Here is a 25,570-nt window from a genome sequence, read left to right on the forward strand (position 1 = left end):
AGCATAAGCACCTGAGTTCAATACCCTGTTCCACAAAAAAAAAAAAAAAAAAAAAAAAAGATTCCTTTAAATTTCTTTATGGATTTTCCTTGAAATAGATTTACAGAAATGAAATTACAGAATAAACTAATTCATTGGCCGGCCTGATAGCTAAGCGGACTAAGCGCCTGCTTCAGCAGAGCGCCTCACCCGGCATGCGTAAGGGCCTGCCCTCTGGGGCACACTGAGGTGGCAGTTGAGACTGGGCATGGTAGTGCGCACCTGTAATCCCAGCATTTGGGAGGCTGACAACAGGAGAATCACTACAAGTCCGATCTATGTAGTGAGACCCTGTAGACCCTGTCCTAGATACAAGAAGAAAAAATAATAATAAAGTAATACAAATATTGTCAGGGCTTTTGCTGTGTATTGCCTATTACTCTTGTAATTGTTTGCTTGTTTTATCTGAGACAGGGTGTCGCCTGAAGTTCAAGCTGGTCTTGAGCTCACTTTGTAGCCCAGGCAGGTCTAGAACTCCCAGTGACCCTCCTGCCTCATCTTCCCTCCGGAGTGCTAGGATTATAGGTGTGCACCACACCTGGCTACTCTTGTTTCTATTGCCTGTTTATTTCTTTGTTTTTGAGACAGGGTCTCGCTCTGTAGTCCAGGCTGCCCTGGAACTCACTATATAGCACAGGTTTGCCTCAAATTTTGGGGGATTCTCCTGCCTCAACCTCCTGAGTGCTGGGATTACAAGCATATACCACAACACCCAGCTCCCTAATTACTCTTTAGAAACAATCTTACTCTCCTGACTCCCACTATATGTGAGTCACTATTCTAAAAGTACTTTTATCAGAAAGGCAGTGTACGTTAAATTTGCTCATTTAATTGGAAGGGAAATTACATCTTAGTTTCATTTTTATTTCTTTGACACTATTGTGAAAAAAGAAAAGAAAATATTGTACATGTTTTAGGAATATATAAATATAGGAATATATAAATATTTGTCCTGTAGCAGTTATTCTGTCTTTTTACTTGGTGGAATTATTGTTTATAGCCAGTAGGCAAAACCGTTACTCTCTTTTGTGATTTTTTTATCTTTTATTCACATCTTTTTTATTAGTACATTTTGGTTATAGAAATAATGGGTTTTATTTTGGCAGATTTGTGCTCCTTTGTGATTTCTTGAGAGAAACTTAAAGTAATCTCATGAGATGAGATGTTTCTGAGAATGCTATAGAACAGGGGAGATTGCCTCACCTTTGTGAAGCCTTTGGGTTCCAAACCAGCCCTGCAGAGACAGAGACAGGATAAAAGTGGAGAAGCCTAGCCAGGGCACTGTGCACAGCTAGTAGCTTTCAGGCCCAAGGTCAGGATGTTCACAAAGGCTCACAGTAGCTTGCTTTTTGGGGTTGGGTACAATACTAGAAATTAAGTCCAGAGCCTTTTGAGTTATAGCTGTTGGTTTGCTTTGTTTTTTGTGTATTTTATTTCATTTTGTTTTAAGTCAGGGTCTCACTCTGTAATTCCCCTGGACTCACTGTGTACCTCAGGCTAGCTTTGAACTCATGGCATTTGTCCCGCCTCAGCCTCCCAAGTACTGGGATTACAGTTGTTCTTCACTAAGCCCAACTTTACAGCAGCTTTGTATGACTTCTTTTTTTTTTTTTAATAATTTTTTTAATTATTTATTTATTTTTATTTATTACATTTATTTATTGTGTGTGTGTGTGGCCAGCTCAGCCCACCAGGGGGCGGGGCTGGCTGGCATGTGGTGCTGGGGGATCGAACCGCGGTCCCTGTGCTTTGCCAAGCTTGTTTCAAGTAGGTGCTTTAGACCACTGAGCCATCTCTCCAGCCCCTGTATGACTTCTTGGCACAGCCTTGAGCTGCCTTCACTGTGATGAGAGAGGAGGAAGGGTAATTCTGTCATTTATTGTGCTGCTAAGCCGTCTGCATTATGGAAATTGACCAAATGCTGAGCTTTAGCAGAAGTGCATGGGACTTGGCAGGATGGTTTCATATCCTCTTTCTAAATCACCAATGTCTTTGCATTTCTATTGAAACATTTTATTTATTTATTTATTTATTTATTTTAACATTTATTTATTTATTGTGTGCGTGTGTGTGTATATGGCCAGCTCAGCCCACCAGGGGGCGGGGCTGGCTGGCATGTGGTGCTGGGGGATCGAACCGCAGTCTCTGTGCTTTGCCAAGCTTGTTCCAAGTAGGTGCTTCAGACCACTGAGCCATCTCGCCAGCTCCTGCATTTCTATTGACTGGTCTGTGTGCCAAGGCTTGTTTACTTGCCTCTTGCAGGGGTGGTTCACACTGTTTTGGTCCACAATGTAAATAACATTGTCCTGAAATCCTCCAGCTTCCCATTCTCTGTCCCTTCTTCAAAAGGAACTAACTGACTTGTTTTTCAGTGGAGGGGGACAAGGAACATTTGCTGTCCACACTGACTTAGAGCATTATAAGAGGAGAAAAAGAGCTTTTTTTTTTTTTTTTTTTTTTTTTTAAAAGCATTGCTTCATTGTTTGTATTCATGTAGAAATTTTTAATTTCCATAAAAGGATCAGTAGAGGGCTGGTAAGATGGCTCAGTAGTCTAAAGCACCTACTTAGAACAAGCTGAGCTAAGCAAAGCACAGGGACCGCGGTTCAATCCCCCAGCACCACATGCCAGCCAGCCCTGCCCACTGGTGGGCTGAGCTGGCCACACACACTAAATAAAATAAATAACCAAATAAAAAAAAAAAGAACTTTAAAACAAAAAAAAGGATCAGTGGAAAAATCACCTCAAAATACAATACAAGAGGGCTGGGGAGATAGCTCAGCAGGACAGTACCAGCCTGGCAAGCACAAGGTCCTGAGTGTGATTTCTAGTACCAGAAAAAAAAAAGAACTCCCAGCTTACATAGAATTTTTCAAAAATAATCCTTTAAAGCTAACAGAAACTGGGCAGGAGATATAGCTCAGCAGCACAATACCTTCCTGGCAGGTACAAGGTCCTGAGTTTAATTCCCATACCAGATAGATAGATAGATAGATAGATAGATAGATAGATAGTAGAAACCATGATTGGTGTAGTCCAAGATTCATAATTTTTCCCTCAGTCTCTGCTGCTGCCTATGCAGTCTGTGTGGTCATGAGTCAGTAGCTAGGCAGCTCTCAGGGCCAACCTGTTTCTGAGAGCACAGTAAAAGTCAAGTTTATAGGCTTATTAATTATCTAACCTCTCAGAGGATGAGGCCTAATTTTTCTAGCCTTGCTTATCTCAGGCCTTCTTCCACCTTGCTACTCAGAAGTACCTTTCTAAGAAATAAAACTCATTGTGTCACTTAAAAAAAAAATTGAGCTGAGCATGGTGGCACACACCTATAACCCAGGACTCAGGAGGCTGAGGCAGGAGGATCAGTGCGAGTTCGAGACCAGCCTGGGCTATAAAGTAAACTCAAGACCAGCTTGAGCAGCAGAGTAAAATCCTGTCTCAAAAGACCAAAAAAAAAAAAAAAAAAAAAAAGATACTCATTTCTAGATGAAAGAATTTTTAACAGGTTAAAATAAAAGAACTTCCTTAACCTAAATAAATAAATAAATAATAAATAGAACTTCCTTAACCTAATAAGGGGAATCTTTAATAAACTTAGAGCGAATATTGTTTTGCAAATGATAAAGAACCTTACTAGAGGGAGAAATTCGCAGATTCAATGCACTACTCCCAGGCTGAAGCTGGCATTTCATTTTCTCCAGAAATGCCAGATCATTTCTCAGTTGATTTCTTTCAGGTCAAGGTGGGAGGCCAGGATTTGGCTTATGCTTGCTTGCACAGGGTTTTGTGGCCCAATATGTTCTAGTTAGGTGTCTCATATTTGGTAACTCTTTCTTCCTAGTTCATTCACTTCTATCCGGAGTGAGCTGATTCCATACCTAGTAAGAAAACAGTTTTCCTCAGCTTCTTCACAACAGGGACAAGAAGAAAAAGAGGAGGATGTAAAGAAAAAGGAACCGAAATCCTTAGGTCAGTACTAAGGGTTGGTGTGCTAAGAGGGGCAGGGATAGGAACAGCTTTGGAAAGACTGAGTGGGCAGTTTAGCCCAGCCCAAGAGGCCTGCCATTTTGTTTCCCTATGGAATGTAATCTTTAATCCTTCTAATGTTTTGTGGAATTCAGTTACAAAGCATTTTTAAAGGATTTTTGCATCTATGTTCATCAAGGATATTAGGCTCTTCTGTGGTTTCCTTATTTTATTGTGTCCTTGTCTGGTTTTGGTATCACAGAATGCCTGTCTTAAGGCAGTGGCCTTTTTTCTAGTCTATGGGACAAGACAAGCTGGTTGAGCCTACTCCTGAGTTCTGGGTAAGCTTACTCAGGCAGATTCCATCGCTGTGCTCTTCAGGGACAGGCTAGGCATGCTTCCAACCCCACTATCTTGTTCATAGCTCTGTCTCTGATCCCTGGTACTTGCAGGCTCTGGGCAGGCCAACTTCTGATTAAACTCAGCCTCTTCTTTCAAGGGAAGGCAGGTGAAGAAGTGTATCATAGTCCAGCCAGAGACCAGCTAAGCTGTCTCCATTCCAGGATCTAGAAATGAGATTGATCTTGCTTGCTGTCATATTCCTAGTCTATGGCCCAGTACTGTGTTTGCATATGCTCTGAAAAAAGTATTTACCAAATGAGTAAAGTGATGGGCCAGGGAGATGGCTCAGTGGAATAAGTGCTTCCCTGGCAAGCGCAAGGGCCTGAGTTCAATCCCCGGTTCCGCAAAAAAAAAAAAGAGTAAAGTGAGACAGTATAGAATAATGGTTAAAATGATAGCACTTGGGCTGTTGTGCCTTTGCTTGTTATAGCCCAACTTGCATCCTCCAGGGTGTTCTTGCTTTTTCCTGACTCTGCAGAGCCAGTTTCTCTCTCTTTACTTTTACTTTTTCAAATAAACTGTGTTTAAAAAAAACAACTATAGGATTTGGCCTCACATAACCTAGGTTTGATTCTGCCTTGTGCTAGTTCTGTGACCTAAGGCGGGTTACTCAAGACTTTTCAATTTTCTTGTCATAAAATAAAAGATCTAAAGGGTTGTTGAAAATGTTTCAAAACTGGAGGCCAGGTACTCTGGCTGCGGGCTGTGTGCTCTGTCTGTCACGGCACAGCTGCCTACTGCAGTAACAGAGACAAACTGCACAGAGCAAGCATGGCTGGTCAGTAACACCTGGGCACCTGCTTGTATTTTTTCATGATTTGCAAGCATCATTTATTTTATTTTCCTTAGCGTTATTTATCCACCAAACCTGCTTTCAAGACCTCTAATTAAGCATTTTGTGTAATACAGGAAAATACACTGACTGCATTTGACTTAGTGTTCCCAATTATAATGGGATGGCCCCAGGGTGGATGCTTCACAGATGAGTTTCAGGGTGAAGTGTTAACTGTATCCTTTTGGAAAACTTGCCTGAGTCTCTATCTTCTCTATCATGTCTGTCTGTGTCTGTCTGTCTGTCTCTCTCTCTCTCTCTCTCTCTCTCTCTTTCTTTCACTTACTTACTTAGTTTGGGTGTTTGTTCTAAAGATATTTACAGTTTTATAAAAGAAGGCAATACTCTGACCTCGGCCCCCTATGACACCTGTTGGAATGCCTGTCGCAGAGATAGATGGGACGACTTGTCCACGTCACGGGTACGCTGCTACGTGCACATCATGAAAGAAGGCCTCTGCTCTAGAGTGAGCACACTGGGACTCTACATGGAAGCAAACAGACAGGTGAGAAGATAGGTTTGGAAAAGAAATCAAGAAACTCCTGCCCTAGAAATGGACTAAGCCTTTTGTATTATTTCTTCCTGAGGTACATATTAGTGTATTTAGAATCTCTCTCATTCCCAAGGCGGAGCATGACTTGGAATGTCAGGGGTGGTCCCTGAAGTATCCTCCTGCGGAAAAAGGGGAAGTAGAGGGCCTGGTCAGAAATCAGAGCTTTTGAGGTTCCAAGGAAAGGCTTAGATCTCCAGAAAGGCTAACTTCCCACCTCTGGCCTCAGCAGCTGTCTCCTGTTCAGCATGGGAATGCTGTATCTACTACTAAATCAACAAGCAGATAAATACAGTGTAATCATTACTTTGTTGAGGGAAACACAGACATAGAAGGCTTCCTTAAGAAAGTAAAGGAGGTCCACTGAGATAGATCAGTGGTCTGAGTGCCTGCCTAGGCAAGCACAAGGATCCAGGTTCTATCCCTGGTACCTAGTACCATATGCCATGCCGGCCCTGCCCCAAGTACACTGAGCCAGCCACCAAGACCAGGAGCAGTGGCACATGCCTGTAATCCTAGCACTGGGGAGGCTGAAACAGGAGTCCAAGCTGTGTAGCCCTGTACCAAATACATAATGTAAAAGGGGGGGGGGGGGCTGGGGAAGTAGCTCAGTGGAATAAGCACTTGCCTGGCAAATATAGCATCCTGAGTTCAATCCCCGGTACCACCAAAAAAAAGAAAGAAAGGAAAGGAAACCAGGTATTGTAGCACTTTAATCTCAGCATTCAGGAAGCTAAGACAGGAGGATTGCTATCTAAAAAAAAATTAAAAAAAAAAGAAGAATTGAGAGGTGGGGGCTATATACCTTTATTCCCAGCATCCTATGGGGCTGAGTTTGAGACCAGCCTGGGCCACATAGAGTTCAAGTACAACCTAGACTACATAGTGAGTCCCCAATTCAAAAAACAAAAGGGGGCTGGTGAGATGGCTCAGTGGTCTAAAGCACCTACTTGAAACAAGCTTGGCAAAACACAGGGACCGTGGTTCGATCCCCCAGCACCACATGCCAGCCAGCCCCGCCCCCTGGTGGGCTGAGCTGGCCACACACAGACACACTAAATAAAAAAAACACACAGACACACTAAATAAATAAATAAATAAATAAATGTTTAAAAAAAAAAACAAAAGGGAAGGGGCCTGGGAGATAGCTCAGTAGAATAAGCACTTGCCTGGCAAGTGCAAGGGCCCGACTTCAATCTCCAGTTCCACAAAAAAAAAAAGTGATGGGAGCAGACAGAGACAGAGGGAGAGTGGCTAGATGGCAATGCCTCAAGCAAGGAATTTTCATGAGACTGTCAGGAATCATACTAGTAAGGGGGTCTTGCCCATCATTCTATCCCTGCAATTTCTGAGATAGAGTTAGTAGCTTCCATTCAGAGAAGTACCCTCCAAGTCAAGCAGGCAGTAAAGGGAGGGGGTAAAATGAGGAACAGTGAAGAGATGGAGGGTGTAGGTGAACTCTTTATTATGTAATGAGTATAGGAGGAGGGTTTATGGATGGAGGAATACTAAGACCAGGAAACAATATAGAGAAGTAGGTAAGATTAGAAAAAGATAATTTAGGGAACTACATTGGGTTCCATTCAAGGATGATAGGAATGAGATGATTAAAACATCAACTAAAAGCATTGTTCTTTGTTGAACTCTAAAAATTGACATGGCAGGTGCAGACTGAGGTAGACAGTGTCTTGGGATGGAGTGAAATTGAGATGTCCCTGAAAAAAACCTGGCTCTGCAATCTTCAGGAGCCTCACAGGAGTGCATATAGCCTCAGCTCCAGACTTCAAGTGGGCCTGAACCTGAATTAGTTATAAATTCAAGGGAATCTCTCAAGCCAGAGAGCTATGAGAAATACAGTTATGTTTACTCAGGACTAGAGTGTGTCAGGCTGGTCTGGAAGCAGGTTTATAGATAGCCCAAGGGGACCCGCCCTTTAACTCAGTTCTTTAAGTGGCTGCTTCAACAAAGCAGTCAGGCTCAGGTTGCTGTGGCTCGATCCCCACAACTGAAGCCAGCCAAACCTGCCCTCAAGGCATTCGGAGCAAAAAAAATCCTTATAGATAGCCCAAGACTGGAAAAGTGTCCTCTGAAGTGCCAGCAGGGTCTGTGGCAGCAGATAACACTGAAGGGCTATGGTTTGTGTCTTAGTTACTTTGCTCATCACTGAGAGTACTTGATACACACAAGGTCAAAGAGGAGAGGTTTATTTACAGTTTGTAGGTTTCAGTCCATAGTCACCTGGTTCCAAGGCAGGATGGCAGAGAGGCATCAGAGAGGAGAAACAGCCCATAGTGTGGCAAGCAGAAGGCAGCAAGAAAGCAGCAGGCCTTCCTTTCCCTTTTATTCCATCCAGGCTACAAGCCTTTTGGGTTGGTGCCATCTACACTCAGCATGGGGCATGTGTCTTCAGTAAATCTGTTCAGCCACACACAGAACTTAGGGGGACATCTAAATATAAGCTACAATAGTTAGAGTATATCAGAAGAGATCCTATCAACAGAGCCTTCAGAATTAGTTTGGGTTTTTTTGGTGTTTTTTTTTTTTTTTTTTTTTTTTTGGCAGAACCGGGGATTGAACTCAGGCCATTGTGCTTGCCAGGCAAGCACTTTTTCTACTGAGCCATCTCCCAGGCCCAAGAATTAGCTTTCATACGCCAGTTTAATCTCCATGTGTTACCATATAATGCTCTGACCAGCGTTCTACCTGTGCTGGAGAATCACAGGGCACACTACTTGTGCCTTTTTAATGGATCAGTAGCCAACCCCCCCCCAATCTTGTCAGTGTTAGTATGACTTTCCCTTCATATTTTCTTTTGGTTGGTGAAAAACATGTATTTCTTACCAAGATCAGTCCTAATGGGGAATTTGTCTAACACTGCTCTATCCTCATTTCATGAATAGCCAATGTAGTTCAGAAACTAAGCAGGAGCCTAGGATGACTGTGCCCAGTACACATGGTATTCCTTCCTTGTCCCCATCAAGCCTGCTTTCCAAAAAAAAAAATGGTGCATGTGTACCTCAAAGGCTTGTCTCCCTACCTGAGGTATCAGACATAACTCTCACAGAAGTGTGCTGTCAGCTAAGAAGTTGATGATAAGGCCAGCTAGAAACTGTTAATGAACAATCCAGGTCCTGGCAGACAACATGCAGCAGCCCACTCTCCCTCACAGAAAGCTGTGCCTGAGAGCTTCCCACAGCTCTACCTAAGGTGTTTTTAGGTATTGTCCTGGTCTTTAGTGACTGAATCTTTTTCTTTAAGGTGCCCAAATTGCTGCCTGTTCTCTGTCCTGAAGAATCACTAATCCATTCATCAGCACAGATTTCCAGCAAACACCTGGTAAGTGTTAGCCTGAGCAGGGCTATCATAGTACACTTTCTGGAGAACACTGAGATTTATCCTCGAGCACTGTACCTCCTTAGCCCTAGAGAAATCCCTTCTGGGTCTAGTAATAAAATCTCACGTAAGACTTTCTGGGAAGACACTGCTCCTATAAGAAAGGATTCATATAATTTTGGGCTGAGGCACAGGAGTGTTCAGTCTCTGTCCTTCCACCCTGATTTGAGGACTATCTTCAAAAGAATATATCTGTACAACGTAGTGCATAACTGATAACATGTGTCCATTTTGTTTTATTTTCCTTGTTTTCTTGGCCAGGGAAACCCATGCTTTACTGTAGGTTTGAGTTGATCTCAGGGGTGGTGTGAAATTTTAGCCTAAGAAGTGTTAATGATGGTCCTTTCTGGTGAAATGTCTTTATGGAAAGATTCCATCAGACCCCAGCTCAAAAGAATCTGGAGAACATTTACAGTTTTTGGGGATGTATAGACAAGGTTTTCTACTTGCCTTTTGCAGGTTGGAATTGACAGTCTCATTGGACCAGATACACAGGTTGGAGAAAAGTCATCAGTTAAGCACTCGGTCATTGGTTCCTCTTGTCTCATAGGAGATAGGGTGACTGTTACCAACTGCCTTCTCATGAACTCAGTCACTGTGGAAGAAGGGTATGTTTCTCCCTCCTCATGCTGTCTTCGGGGTTTTTTTTTTGTTTTGTTTTGTTTTGTTTTCAGAACCAGGGATTGAACGCAGATCCTTGCGCTTGCCAGGGAAGCACTTATTCTACTAAGCCATCTCCCCGGCTCCCCTCCTCATGCTCTCTCTTCATGCTACTCCCTAGGAGGTTTGGAGGCCAGTCCAGCTCAAGAAAATGTTCACCTTGGGGAGGAGAAGAGAGAGAGAAAGGGAAAAAAGGAGTAGTGCCTAGGCCCCTTGAGGTTGTAGTTTTGCCCCCATAATAACATGTTCTTTCAAAGCATTTCTAGCACTCTCCTCATACTTATGATACTCATAGTCCTAGGAGAAGCTGCCCTCTTCCCTCAGCATCCTACTTGATGAGGATGGCCAAGGTAGGGAGCCTTTTGCAGTGCTGGAATGACACTATACCAATGCCTAAGTGTTATCTTCTCCTGTTTCAGTACCCCAGAGCAGCCCCAAACAAGGCAGAGGGCCTAGGAAGGGTGGGTATATGAGCTACACTCTGCTTTTGAGGGCAAGCTTCTCTACAAGTTGTAGAGTCTTCCCTTTTTTTTTGAGATGAAGGCTTCGGTATGTTGCCCAGACAGTTCTTTAGCCCCTCCCAATAGCCAACTACTATTGTGAGCTCCACATCCAGCTATGGGAGAAACTATTTATTTATTTAGTTATATTTTTTAGTAAGGGTCTACAGGGTCTCACTATGAAGATCGGACTCATAGTGATCTACTTGTGTTCAGCCTTCCAAAGAGCTGGGATTACAGGTACACACCACCATGTCCAGTCTCAGTCACCATCTCAGCATGCCTCCTGGACTGGGCAGGGATGGCAGGCTGAGGATCAAACCCTGGCCACTGCACCTACCTAAGGGAGAAACTTTAGAGAGGAGCTACCTTTACTGTTTATGAAGAGTGAGTAGTAGAAGACAACAGACAATTGAAGAAAGGAAGTATCATAATAGAAACCAGGAAAGTTGATGAATAAATGGATATTGGCCACTGCACTCTGTCCTCACCTCAGCCCACTTTACTGACCTGGCATAATCTTCTTGAGTTTAGAAAAGCTTTCTCAAGCCAGGGATATAGCTCAGCAGCACAAGCGCCTGCCTGGCAGGTGCAAGGTCCTGAGTTAATTTCCCAGTACCACACCCCCTGCCCCCGAAAAAGAGAAAAGCCTTCTTGGCCAGGTGTGGTGTGGCAGCGCATAGGGTGTGCGCACCTTATGATCTCAGCACTCAGGAAGCGGAGGCAGGAGGATTGTTGGGAGTTCAAGACAAGCCTGGGCTACAAAGTAAGCTCAAGGCCAGCCTGAGCTGTATAGAGACCCTGTTTCAAAAAAGACAAAACAAAAAAAGCCTTTTCTGATATCTGACCACCCAGAAAGAAAAACCAAATTTATTTACATTAAAAATTTCTCAGAGCTGGGAAGATAGCTCAGTAGAATAAACGCTTGCCTGGCAAGCGCAAGAGCCTGAGTTCAATCCCAGTTCTGGAAAAAAAAAAAAAAAAATCTGTATAACTGACTACAGTTGGATCATGCTGTACCAAAGTTTATGAGTGACATATTCCATTCTTGTGCTTAGATCTTCTACTCAGTTCTTTTAAATTTCACTCCTAAATATGAAGATATAACTAAGGATTGCCAGAAATCTAAAGAAAAGTCTCTGTCATGGAAAGTAGAAATCAAATCAAGTACAGGTGGTCCCAAATTTACATAGTTCAACTTGGGATTGTTTTACTTTATGATAGTATAAAAGCAGTACCCCTGGGGGCTAGGGATATAACTCAGCAGCACACCGCCTACCTGGCAAGCACAAAGTCCTAAGTTTGATTCCTAGCACCAAAAAAATAAATAAAGTAATACCTACTGAGTACAAAATACACTGAACTTTGAAGTTCAAATCTTTTAAATCTTCATCTTTTCTCAGGCTAGCAATATGCAGTAAAATGATAATGTTCTTTTTTGATGCTGGCATTGGCAGCAAGCTGCAGTTGCCAGTCAGCCATGTGATCACCAGTGTAAACAACCCTTACTTTGTAGTGTACTGGCCTGCCAAGCTGTGATGTTTGGTAGGGAAGGTTTATTAAATGTTTTTTTTTTCACTTAGGCTATTTTTTTTTTTTTTTTTTAGGATACGTTTTTTGTTTGTTGATTGGTTTGGGTTTTGTTTGTTGTTTTTTGCTGTACCAGAAATTGGATTCAGGACTTTGTACCTAACAGGCAGTCGCTTATGCTGCTGAGCTTTCTCCCTGGCCCTGTTTTGTTCTTTGAGACAAGGTCCTAATACATAGTTCAGGCTGGCCTTGAACTCTCAGCAATCGTCCTGCCTCAGCTTCCTGGAATTATAGTCATATGCCACCATGCCCAGCTTAGGATATTGTTAATTTACCACGAGCTTATCGGTTTACATACTCCCATTATAAGTCAAGAAGCATTAGTAGGAAAAGCAATTTAGGAGCAATCAACTCTGTAGGGAAAGGAAAGAACTTTTAAACAGCCTGTTAGTATTAGGTATATAGCTCTTGCCTACCATGCACAAGACATAGGATTTGATCTCCAGCACTACAAGAACATAAAACCAAAAAGCTCTATCATTTAAAAGAATTAAAAAAAAAAAAACCTCTGAGCAATAAAAATATAACAAAGGAAAAAATGTAAGAACAAAATATAGGCCAGGCATGTCTGTAGTCCCAGTACTTTGGGAAGATGAGGCAGGAGGACTATAAATGCAAGCCCAGTGTAGGCAATTTAGTAAGACACTATTTCAAAATACAAAAAGTTAAAGACTGAGAATGTAGCTCAGTATGAATGTCTAGGGTTCAATCCCCCATACCACCAAAAGAAAGTTTGAGAACATAGATACATTGACTGATTTGATCATTGCACATGTGTACATGGTGTGGTGGCACATACCTGTAAACCCCCAGTTCTGGGAGGCTGAGGCAAGAGGACCCAAGTTTGAGACCAGCCTGGGAAATTTAGCAATTTAGCAGGATCCTATCTCAAAAATAAAAAGTATAAAAAGTGCTAGGAATTTAAGAGGAGTTTTTTCGGGTTTTTTGTTTTGTTTTTGTTTTTGTGCAGGGTCTCATTATGCAGCTCGGACTCGTAGTGATCCTCCTGATTTCTGCCTCCCAAGCACTGGAATTACAGGCATGCACCACCACACCTGCACTCCATCACTGACTCAGTGTACCCGGGGTGGGGCCAGCGTGGCATGCAGTGCCAGGGATCAAACCCTGGCCCCAGCACTTACCTAAGCAAGTGCTTAGTCTACTGAGCTGTACCGCCAGCCCTAACAGTGCTAGGGATTTAGTTCAGGGCAAATACTGAGTTTAATCTCCAGTACTGAAGAAAAAAAAAAAAAAAAAAATTAAAGGGTACCCCATTAATATGTACAATTGTTATACTTTTTTTTTTAAGATGGGGTCTTGCTGTGCAGCTCTGGCTGGCCTTGAGCTCACTTTGTAGCACTGGCTGGTCTTGAATTCACAATGATCCTCCTAGCTCAGCTACCTGAGTGCTAGGATTACAGGCGTGCACCACCATGCCCAGCTTGTTACACTTTTTTTTTTCTTTTTTTTTTTTTTAATTTATTTTTTATTTTTCAACAAATACACTGCATATGTTCTTCTTAGTGGTTAATTGCTGTACAAGATGCGGACTTGTGATCCTATTTACAAACACCATTAGAACAAATCATTCTATTCATTAACAGAATGTAACTATATATCTATCCCAACCACTTTGAATACACAGATACAAAATGGACATTCATCTGTATACCCCATTTTTTCTAAGTTCCATTATTGAATATTATAGGTGTGTAAACTCAGCAAAATATTCTAAAAGAGTCCAGTAGCCCATAATAGCATTGGGTCTTGTTACACTTTATATATCGATTTTTTTTTTTTTCGGAACCGGGTATTGAACTCAGGTCCTTGCGCTTGCCAGAGAAGCACTTATTCCACTGAGAAAAATACATGTCTTCCTGATACTTTGTTCAGTTTAGGTGTTGTGAATCTAGGATTTTTTTTCATTTTGATAAAATAATTGTGTGCATGGTACACTATATGATAACAGTTTTTTGAGACAGGGTCTCACTGCATAGTGGTCATACTGACCTTCAACTCACAGTGTAGCCCAGGCTGGCCTCGAACATGTAGCAATCCTTCTGCCTCAGTTTCCCCAATGCTGGGGTTATAGTTGTGCACCACCACATACAGCTAACATTGTTAATAGAAGTACATTGTTGTAATTTTACCCATATCCTGAAGACAAAATAGATGCATGCCAAAAAATTTCAAAAAAGTAATTTTAGCTGGTCATGGTAGCACAGTACTCAGAAGGCTGAGGGTAGAGGAGTGCCACAAGTTAGAGGCCAGTTAAGACCAGTCTGAATTACAGAACAAGAGTCTGTCTCAAAAAAAGAAAAGAATTTAAAAAAATAATAATAATTTTACTTTATCAGTCTTAATAAGAACTGTTGTACTTCTAAATTGAGATCATTAAGTTAGGATTCACATTGGTTTGTAGCTCACAAGTTCGAGGCCAGCCTGGGCAATTTAGAGATTCCTTGTCTCACAAAGCAATACAGAACAACAGATGTCTGATTTCATCCCTGTTCTAAACTTTCAAAGCCCTCCCACCCATGACATTTAGAATAAAATTGGAACTGCAAGGTTTCACATAAACCTTATTGACCATTTAGAGAGCTTTGAGCCCTTAGATTTCATCTAGCTCAGCTCCTTGCGTTTTCACAGATGAATACATTGTGGCATCCAGACATTTCTCTTATTGCATCCCTGCTACTCCATGCCCTCTTCCAGACTCCTACATGAGACTAGTACATATCCCCATTCTGTTAGAAACTGGAGCTACACTTACCTTTATCCATTTGATCATCTAGTTCCAGAATTACTCATGAGGCTTTGGAGCTCTCACTCTTTTCTCTCGTCTTGCCTCAGACCTTCCAAAGAAGGCAGTACCATAACTTTCCTCCATTTGCTCTAATTAACCACCCCTTCATCCTCTTCTGTGAGAGGACAGACAAAGCAGCAGCTCCCTAGCACCAGTTAAAGTCCAGTGTTAGTGTTCTCAATGACCTAAAGAAACTTGGACAAGAAACTATGGCTCCCTAAGAAACTACGGCTTGCTTAGATAAGAGAAGCTGAGAGGGATGGTCTAGCATATCCCAGAGTCATTTGCTCTTTTGAAGGAAGTGTATAGCTTATCTATTGAGGTTTCTAGCTAGGAAAAGAAGTAAAAGGTTAAGAGGGCTATATAACTGCTACTTTTCCACTAGAAAGGTTGATGTAAAACTAGACAGCCCACCTCAGGCTAATGAGTAGGAAGACCGTTAGAGATTACCCAATCCTGCAAATTAGCTCTGATGATAAGATCAGGTATCATGGGGCCGGGGAGATGGCTCAGTAGAATAAGTGCTTCCTTGGCAAGTGCAAGGGCCTGAGTTCAATCCCCCATTCTGGAAAAAAAAAAAAAAAAAAGATCAGATATCCTATATTCTATATCCCATATGAACCTTACCCATTATTTAGGGATCATTTAGTTTTAATTACTTATGGTAAATTTTCAGAAAGGTAATTAAATTGTAATCATGTGAATCTTACTACCCTGCTGTTATTAGGTGTGGACTGAGTGTGGTAAGAGAATATGTTTGTATAGAAGGAGGTTTCTCATATTCTCAATGTATTTGTTACCAGTGGTAAGGTGCTGAGGCTTTCTGGACAGTGGACTGGATACCTGCCCAAGGCCCTCAGGGTTTGAGAGATCCTAATAGAACCTCCTTGGAGAAAGTGTAGATGAGACTATGCAGAGAAAGCTTCTTCCTGTATTTTTCCTTTTCTCCCATTGTTTGTGACAGCTGATGTTCAGAATCAGAAGTCTAATGAGGGGCTGGGGAGATAGCTCGGCAGTCTAAGCACCTACCTGGCAAGCCTAAGGACCAAGGATCCATCCCTGGTATCGCATGCCACAGCGGCCCTGGAGTGCCTGCAATCCCAGTACTGGGGAGGCTGAGACAGGAAGATCACTGTGAGTCTGAGCTGCATAGTGAGACCCTGTATCAAATAAATAAATATAAAAATAAAAAAGTCTAATGATATTGAACTTGAGTTGGCAGACACAAGTGCAGTATTAAAACAGAGAAGACAGGAATGTATTAGAATATAAATGTGAGGGTTAGAGATAGCTCAGAGGCATAAGCACCTGCCTGGAAACACAAGGTCCTGAGTTCAATCTTTGGTATATCCTACAAAACAGAACAAAAAAAGGCTGGCCAGATAGCTCAGTGGATAAAGCTCCTGCTTAGGCAGATGCAGGGGCCAGGGTTTGATTCCTGGCCCGTCACACCAGCCCCACGCATAGAGTGCACTGAGATGGTGATTGAGGCATGGTGGTGTACCCCTGTAATCCCAGCGTTTAAGAGGCTGAAAACAGGAGAGTCACTACGAGTCCAATCTGTGTAGTGAGACCCTGTAGACCCTATACTAAATACATACACACACACACACACACACACACACACACACACATAAAAGTAGGGGCCAGAGGTTCAATCCCTGGCCTACTGTGCTGGCCCTACCCCCAGGGTATGCTGAGATGGCAATTGAGACTGGACATGGTGGCATATGCCTGTAATCCCAGTGCTTGGGAGGCTGAAAAATGGGAAGGATCACTACAAGTCCGATCTGTGTATTGAGACCCTGTAGACCCTGTACTTAATACATAAAATAATAAAATAAAAAGCCCAGGGAGATATCTTAGTGGTATAAGAGCCTTCCTGGCAAGTGCAAGGTCCTGAGTTCAAGCCCTGGTATTAAAAAAAAAAAAAAAAAAAAAAAGAATATGAGCCCATGGAAGAACTTTAGATGATCAAAACCTTAATGCATGAATTAAGTGGCAGTTCATATAATTTAAAGGCCATGATCCAAAGGAACCAGAGTAGTTGAGCTGTTTATTGGTGGTCTGAGCTTTGAAATTCACTTTTGAAGATAACATTTGAAAAATGGAACATGCACACAGATAGTACAGTAATAAGAAATCCTCAAGTGAAATGCTCCAGGGGCTTTGGTTTTGTAACTTACTCTTGTATTGAAGTGGTACATGCTGCAATGTGTAATGATTGCACAAAGTTGACTGTATTGGAGCCAAAGAGAGCTGTTTCTACACAGAATTCACTAAAGCCTCGTGCCCATCTAACAGTGAAGAAAAGTTTTATTGGTCGTATTAAAGAACATACAAAAGAATTTAATTTGAGGGGCTGGGGAGGTAGCTCAGTAGAATAAGTGCTTTCCTAGCAAGCACAAGGGTCTGAGTTCAGTCCCCAGTTCTGCAAAACAAAGAACCAAAAAAATTTAATTTGAGAGACTACTTTGAAAGATATGGCAGGATTGAAACCATGGAAGTTATGGAAGATAGGCAGAGTAGCTGGGTATGGTGGTACATGCCTATAATCCCAGCACTCAGAGGCTGAGGCAAGAGGGTCATTGCAAGTTTGAGACCAGCCTGGGCCACAAAGAGAGCTGAAGGCCAGCCTGAACTACATAGTGAGACCCTGTCTCAAAGGAAAAAAAAAAGCAGGCAGAGTAGAAAAAAGAGGATTTGCTTTTGTAACTTTTGATGATCATGATACAGTTGATAAAATTGTTGTTCAGAAATAATGCACTATAAGACCACTATGTTCTCTTCTGCATGGTGACCCACTCTCGCACTGTAGAGTACACTTCCTATTTTTACTTGGCCCAAACTTGTGCTCCAGAGCCCTTTTTTCCCTACCTTTAATAGAGCTTTGCTACAATTAAAAAGAAAAAAATACACACAATTAATGGGTATAATTGTGAAGTTGAAAGGGCCCTTTGTAAATAAGAGATGCAGTCTGCTGGATCACAAAGAAGTGGAGGTGGGTCTGAAAACTTTATGGGTCATGGAGGAAACTCAGGAAGTGGTGGAGAGAATTTTGGCTGTGGTGGAAACTGGTGGGAGAGGAGGCTAGTGTGGTGGAGGAGGTGGCAGCAAAGCCCCTTAGAGGTGATGGTGGCTATAATAATGGACTTGGAGGTGATGGTGGGGACTATGGCAGTATTCAAGAGAGAGCCAGGGATATAGCTTGAGGTCCTGAGTTCAATTTCTGATAACAAAACAAAAATCTAATAGAGGAGGCTATGCTTGGTGGTGGAACATGATATGGAAACTGAGGTGGTAGAGGTGGTGGTGAAGAATATGATGGTTACAGTGGAGAAAGTGTTGGTGGTGAGAATTATGATTTTGAAAATCATGTGGATAACAACAATCAAATTATGGACCCACAAAGTGTGCAGGTTTGGTGAAAGAAGTTCTGGCAGTTCCTATGCTGGAGGTTATGGATCTGGTGGTAGAAGTGGTGGACATGGTAATAGGTTTTTGAAACAGAAGAGGAGGGCCGGGGAGATGGCTCAGTAAAGTAAGTGAGTTCAGTCTCCGGTTCTGCCAAAAAAAGAAACAGAAGAGGGCTACAGTTCTTAGCAAGAGAGAAAGCAAGTTGTCAAGAAAGCTTCAGACAGTCATCCCAAATGCTTAGAGGAACTGTACAGATGTGCCACAGAAGAAACAGTGATGCATAGCCAGAAAAGTTACTGCAGCTTAAACAGGAAATACTGGTTCAGGACTGTCATAGCCACAGTTTGCAAAGAGTGCAGCTATTGATCAAAGCAGTGTAATGTGAATCAGGTACACATTTCCGAGGTCTTTTATCTGTTGTAGCTTTGTCTTTTGAGACAGGGTCTCATTATATACTTCAGGCTGGCCTTGAACTCATGGTGATCCTCCTGTCTTAGACTCCCAAGTGCACCACAGGTGTGCACCATAATGTCTGGCACTCTTTTTCTTTTCATTACATCATGTATATTGCCCTGTAAATTTTAATAGTCATACTAGGAATAAAAATTTAGGAAATTTTGACATACCAGTTATTACCATACTGTCTCACAAGTAAAAAAAAAAAATTTTTATGGGTAATAAATGAAAAAAAGACACAAGAAAAAGAAAAAAAAAGTCACAGGACTGTCCTGCTACAATGCTGTATATGGTTAGATTTCTAAATATCTGTGTAAAAATATGTAATTGTTTATTCATATTCTTTAAATATTTTTCATTTTTTAAATTTTTATCTCCATATTCTGTAGGGACTTAATGTTTAACATATCAATACTTGATGGAAAATATCTGTTCCATGTTATGCCTAAGATGTTTGCTATTCAGACAGATAGTGAAGTTAAACCCAACTGCATAAGATGTAGGGTAATAATGAGCTTCTCTTCTGGAGGGTTAACAACCTAAGTTTGCAGACCAAAAATTAGAGAAATAGAAGGACTGCAAGGACAGCCAATATTTTGACCATAGCCTTTCAAGGTCAGTGAAGACTCAGGACATAGGAGAACCTATACTGTAACATCATGTAACTCAGTTGTGTCCCAAATTTTCTGATCAAGGAGATTATGGGGCCACAAAGCATCGTAATCGATGACGTAGAGTGTACCTAAGGAGAGTCACCTGGAAAGAAAATATTCTCTCAGGCTTTCACAGAAAGCAAATTGGTCAAGCAATGGCCATGACTCATCCATATGTCTGACACTGACAAAGGATCTGCAAACTGCGGTACAGGGTTACAGGATAAATCCTGAGGGGACTTGACTGACCTTAGCAGATACAAAAGTTACATTTCTTGTTATACAGGTCTTGCTTTATCTTGGCCTTAACCATCCAGCAGGAAAGTATAAAAACGAGGTATATAAAGTAAAGCCATATTAATATGCTGAGCTGTGAAAGGCTCAAGTCAACGACTTCTATGTATAACCCTCTACTATTGTGGACTGCTGGACTGTGTTGAATTGTTTTGCTAAATTCATGCACCTATAGTATTTAGATGCCAATGGAATACCCATCTCTGACAGGACTAAACAAAAAAAGGCGATACAAAGGAGGGATCATTTTGTATCTGTATATGCAGAATAGTTAGAATAGATATACAGCTACTTTCACTTAATTCAATGAGAAGAAAGATTTGTAGTACTATGAATAACCACTAAGAAGATAACAATGTGCAATGTATTAATTATTGAAACTGTCCTATTAATCAATTTTGAAAATGTCTCATTGATATTTGTTTCTCAGTAAAATAATTAAGGAAATTTTAACTTAAAAAAAAATTCTGATAGATCAGAAATCGGAAACTTAGTTCTCTTTTCCATCTTGCAAGATGGCAGGTGAAAAAACTGAGAAGCCAGACACTAAAGAGAAGAAACCCAAAGCCAAGAAACCTTCTGCCAGTGGTACTGGTAGAAAGGGTAAGGTGAAGGCAAAAAACTCCAAGAAGGGGCAGCCCCACTGCAGCCAAAATCCTGTCCTGGTTAGAGGAATTGGTAGATACTCCCAATCTGCTGTGTATTCCAGAAATCCTTTGTACAAGAGAAAGCACACAGCTGCTAAATCAAAGACTGAGAAGAAAAGAAGGAGAAAGTTCTTGCTATGATCACAAAACCTGGTCAGTGGGGATAAGAATGGAGGTTCTTGTCTTACCCAGGTGGTTAAGCTTCAAAAAATGTCTAGATACTACCCTACTGAAGATGTGCCTGAAAGCTCTTGAGCCATGGCAAGAAACCCTTCAGTCAGCACGTGAGGAAACTTCGAGCTAGCATTACTCCCAAATTCGTCTTGCTCATCCTCACTGGGTGTCACAGAGGCAAAAGAGTGGTCTTCCTGACACAGTTGGCCAGTGGCTTGCTACTTGTGACTGGGCCTCTTAGCCTTAATCATGTTCCTCTATGAAGAACACACCAGAAATTTGTCATTGTCACCTCTACAAAAATTGATATCAGCAAAGTGAAAATCTCCAAACACTTTACTGATGAGGGTGGTGAGATCTTTGACCCCAAGAAAGAGAGATACCAGATTTCAGAGCAGGACAAGGTGGATCAGAAAGCGATGGACTCAGATTTTAGCAAAAATCAAAGCTGTTTCTAAGCTCTGGGCTGGGCTACCTGCAATCCATTTTTGCTCTGACAAGTGGAATTTTGCCTCATAAATTAGTGTTCTAAATTTCTAAGAACCTAATTAAATAACTGATACAAAAAAAAAATTCTAACAGAAACTTTATTATCCAGGCTTAAATGTCAGTTCTGTGCTATGCATCTTTTCGTTGATTTTTTGTTTGTTTGTTTTGGTTTTTGTGAACTCACTGTTCAGCCCAGTCTGTCTTCAAATTCATGGTGATCTCCTGCCTCAGCCTCCTGAGTGCTGGCATTATAGACATGCATTATCATGCCTGGCCAAAATATCTATTCTTTTCAGGCCTTACAGAAAGGACATTATCTCAACTTTGGAATCCTCTGAAGCCCATTGCTCCTTTTATCTACCATTGTTTTCTAGTGGCTTTATTTATGTTTTCTAGTTTTCTTGAAGCATGTAGCCATGGCTTGAACTGTCTGGTAGTTTCTGTTTTTCCTGTTCCCCTACACTCCCTTCAACACCCCACCTCCACCATTTGCAAAAGTCTTATTTCCACTTTTTCCTTCTTTTCTCTCTTTTTTTAAAGTTTTCCTTTTTTTGCTTTCTCCCTGCTCTTTCCCTTATTCCCCTCCCCATTTGAACATTTTCTTCCTTTTTCACAATACTATTATACAGTTTGGTCCTTATTTATAATTTTGTTGTGGTATTTACACATGTGTGTCCAGTTTATTTCACTTAAGAATATTGACCAGCAGCTTTTGACGTAGAGAGAAACCTGAACCACGTCCAGTAGTTGTGAGGGTGGTGATAAGAGCCCTGCACTCCTCAACTTATTTGTATGCTATGTTACAGAAGCAGCATCCAGGGCAGCGTCATCTGCAACAATGCTGTGATTGAGAAGGGAGCAGACATTAAAGACTGTTTGATTGGATGTGGCCAGAGGATCGAAGCCAAAGGTAAACAGGTTATAATCACTGATGTCATCTTTTACCTATCTCCCTAACATGGATAATGCTCAATAGAAAAGATGGGGGAAACAAGCATGTACATGCACTGCAGGTGAACATAAATTTATGAAGCCATCTTTGAAGAACAGTTGACTGGGTGTGTTTTTAATTGGTTTTCTGAGACAGTCCGGGCTGGCTTTGAACTGTGTTGCCTAGGCTGGCCTGGAAGTCGTGATCCTTGCCTCATCTTCCTAACTGCTGGGATTATAGACTTGTGTCACTGTGCCTGGATATCATTATCAATTTTTTTATTCTTTTTTTTTTTTTTAGCGGAACCAGGGATTGAACTCAGGCCCTTGCGATTGCCAGGCAAGCAGTTATTCTACTGAGCCATCTCCCTGGCCCCCATTATCAAATTTTTAAACTTCGATGTAACAGTTCCACTTCTAGGAACTTATACATTAACTCTCATGCAGCCATACTATCAAAAAGTTGAGTTGGACATGGTGGCTTATGCCTGTAATCCTCGCACTTGTGAGGCCAACGCAGTTGAACTGCTGTAAGTTCGAGGCTGACCTGGGCTACAGAATGAGTTCAAGGCCAGCCTGAACTATACAGTGAGACTGTCTCAAAAAAAAAAAAAAGGGGGGCTGGAGAGATGGCTCAGTGGTCTAAAGCACCTACTTGAAACAAGCTTGGCAAAGCACAGGGACCGCGGTTCGATCCCCCAGCACCACATGCCAGCCAGCCCCCGCCCCCTGGTGGGCTGAGCTGGCCACACACACAATAAATAAATGTAATAAAAATAAATAAATAATTAAAAAAAAAAAAAAAACTAAAAAGAAAAAAATTAAGAATATTCAGACAGACTTAATAGCCTGGATTGTCACCAGTGCTTCTGGCTTTTAGACACAAGACAGAGTGCTTATAAATGCAGTCAAAGCTCAGAACTTAAAAAAAAAAAAAAAAAAAAAAAAACTCAGAACTAATTGGCTTCCTATAGGTTGTGAGTGCTTCATTTGGCTTTTTTTTTTTTTTTTAAAGACAGGGTATTGCTATGTACTTCAGACTGGCCTTAAACTCACTATGCAGTTCAACTTTGGCGGGGGGGGGGTACAGGGGATCAAACTCCGGACCTTGCCCTTGGCAGGTGCTTATGCCACTGAACTATATCCCTGGCCCCCATTTTCAACTGTTTAAGAGGTGGTACTAGGCACTGTGCTGTTAGCTACAAAACCTGTAGAAAAACCGCATAGTTGTTGACAGCCAAATGAAAATCAGGTGGGCAGGGAAAATTGTAATTCTTAATTTGTTTCTGGGTATGTGTGTGTGTTGCTGAGAACCAAATTCAGAGCCCCACACGTGCTACACGAACACTCTACCACTCTGTCCTCTGCTGAGTTGACCAGTGTATCCAGCCCAGAGGTCAGTGCCTTGCTGCCAGAGGTACTGCCTAGCCAGTCACCTTTTTGTTGCTGTTGTTGTATTGCAGCGTTGTCTTCAAATTAGTTAGTCACCTTTTTTTGGAAGAGGGATTATTTATTGTTTGCTTGGTTTAAGAGGGAGACTAGGGGAGGTGATTTTTGAGATAGGGTCTCCCTATATAGACCAGGCTAGCCTTGAACTTAGATTAATCCTCCTGTCTCAGCCTCCTGAGCACTGATGACAGACATATGCTACCACCACACTAGCTTTTTGGGGTTTTTTAAGATAGCATCTCCTACCTAGGCTGGTTTCAAACTCCTGGGCTCAAACAGTTCTCCTGCCTCAGCCTCCCAACTGTCTAGGGACTATAGATGCAGGCTACCACCTACAGGTAGAAAAACAAATTCTTACCATCAGTGCAGCACCCAAGACCTGACAGGGATGACCCAGACAGAATGCCCACTTTGGGCCAGGGAAATAGCTCAGTAGAATAAGCGCTTCCCTGGCAAGCGCAAGGGCCTGAGTTTCCGCTAAAAAACAACAACAACAACAAAATAACAGAATGCCCACCAGCCCCTACTGGCAAAGAGCTCAGTAGATAACAAAAGTCCCTCACATGGAAAAATTTCAGGAAAGAGTGGTCATTCGTGGAAGTACTGCTATCTCCTCTCCATATTCAGTCTTTTATTTGGCTTTAGTTTTTTTTGACAGGGTCTCTATGCAGTTCAGGCTGACCTTCAGCTCACTATGTTACCTCATGCTAGCCTTGAACTGGTAGCAGTCCTCTGGCCTCCTCCTCCCAAGCACAGTACATAGGTGTGCACTACCACACCTGGCTCTAAAGTCAATCATCTTCATACTCAGAGTCACACATCCATAATGTTTCTTTCCAGAAAATGTGACTTACAACCCATTGTATACCTTACTGCCAACTTCTACTACAACAAGAGAATAAGTCCCTCTGTTTGTCTTTTGAGGTTTTGGGGGGGACTTGGCAGTGCTGGGGATCCAGTCCAGGGCCTCACACATGCTAAACCAGAACTCTGCCACTGATTACCTCCCAGCCTGTAAAGCCTTTTTATAATATCTCTGGCTTTTCTTACTCTATCCAGAACTTTTCAGTGATTATCTCTAGCAAAAATCTTAGAGCCAAGTTTGACCTGTTCAAGCAATAGACAGGTCACAGCCAACAATCAAAAGCTAAGAGAAGGGACCAAGGATATAGTTCAGCAGCATAAGTGTCTGCCTGACGAGTGCAAGGTCCTGAGTGTGATCCCTGGTACCACAAAAAAAAAAAAAAAAAAAAAAAAAGCACCTAAGAGTAAAAAGCTGGGAGACTCTTTCAATTGGATGATTCATCTGCCAAGAACAGAACTTTGATCTTTTCACTATTGACCACAGCGATCAGTCCCTTGTCCATGAAAGTACACGTGGTACAAACAGGGCCTTAGCGTATACTTCAGTCAGATCCTCCTGGTACAGCAGGAGTCCTTTCTAGTCTCCCAACAGTGTCATTTTCATATGTGATGTTGTTTCCTCTTATTCCACTGGTTTTTTTTCCAATTTACTATCCTCCCTTGTAGTCTTACTTTTAGGCTATTTCCCATCATGGTCAAAGCCAAGAGCTTATCCAGTATCTTCTCTTAGTTTTATGCCCAACTCTGGCCAAGCAGAAGAACTAGATCCACTTGTTCCCAAGCAGGTTTCCTCCAACTTACACCATGAAGTTACCTCTGCCCCCAGCATGCTGGAGACACTGTCCCAAGTCCCAGTGAGCTTGCTTTTCTCTCCCCCAAGGCTGCTGACCGTTAGGGAGGGCAGGCCAAAAAAGCTCAGGTGTTCATTTGGAGCCTGGCAGAGCAGAAAAAAGGGCTGCCTGCCCCACTGAGCACTTTGTTCACCCCCTTGGCCAGAGCATGAAATCCATTATGGATGTGTGACTCTGAGTATGTTCATGGGAACTGGAACTGCTTTCAGAACAGTCCAGTATTCTAGAAGCTTGAAGGGACTGAATAAAGAAAGAGCACATGTCGGGGTCTAGGTATGAGGTGATGAGGTTGACTCGGGGGCTTGAGCCAGCATCTCCCTGTATCATTCAGGTTGGTCTCAAACTCAAGGCTGAAGCAAGAAGATCACAAGTTTGAGTCCAGCTTGTGACAAAATTTTAAAAAGGGCTGGGGATGGAGCTCTGTGCAAAGGTCTTGGGTTCAATTGCAAATATAAAAAATAATAAATATGTATGTATGTATCAAGCTAGAACCTCTCAGGAAAGCAGTGGTATAAGAAAACATAAAGACTAAAAGCAGGGTCGGGAAGATGGCTCAGTGGAATAAGCGCTTCCCTGGCAAGCGCAAGGGCCTGAGTTCAATCCCTGGTTCT

At 42.0% G+C, this 25,570-nt stretch overlaps 1 protein-coding gene across 4 annotated transcripts in view; it reads left to right on the top strand.

The window, feature by feature from the left end:
- Window positions 1-25,570, top strand: part of Eif2b3 (eukaryotic translation initiation factor 2B subunit gamma) — a 152,925-nt gene that overhangs the window by 119,151 nt on the left and 8,204 nt on the right. For all 4 annotated transcript variants that reach the window (XM_004639198.1, XM_004639199.2, XM_023724243.1 and 1 more), the window contains 5 exons: window positions 3,878-4,005; window positions 5,551-5,741; window positions 9,045-9,122; window positions 9,639-9,787; window positions 21,672-21,775. In XM_004639198.1, the coding sequence (XP_004639255.1) occupies window positions 3,878-4,005; window positions 5,551-5,741; window positions 9,045-9,122; window positions 9,639-9,787; window positions 21,672-21,775 (650 nt within the window). The remainder of the gene's footprint in view (window positions 1-3,877; window positions 4,006-5,550; window positions 5,742-9,044; window positions 9,123-9,638; window positions 9,788-21,671; window positions 21,776-25,570) is intronic.

Source organism: Octodon degus, unplaced genomic scaffold (genome assembly GCF_000260255.1).
Source record: "Octodon degus isolate 3935 unplaced genomic scaffold, OctDeg1.0 scaffold00107, whole genome shotgun sequence".
Classification (NCBI taxonomy): Eukaryota; Metazoa; Chordata; class Mammalia; order Rodentia; family Octodontidae; genus Octodon; species Octodon degus.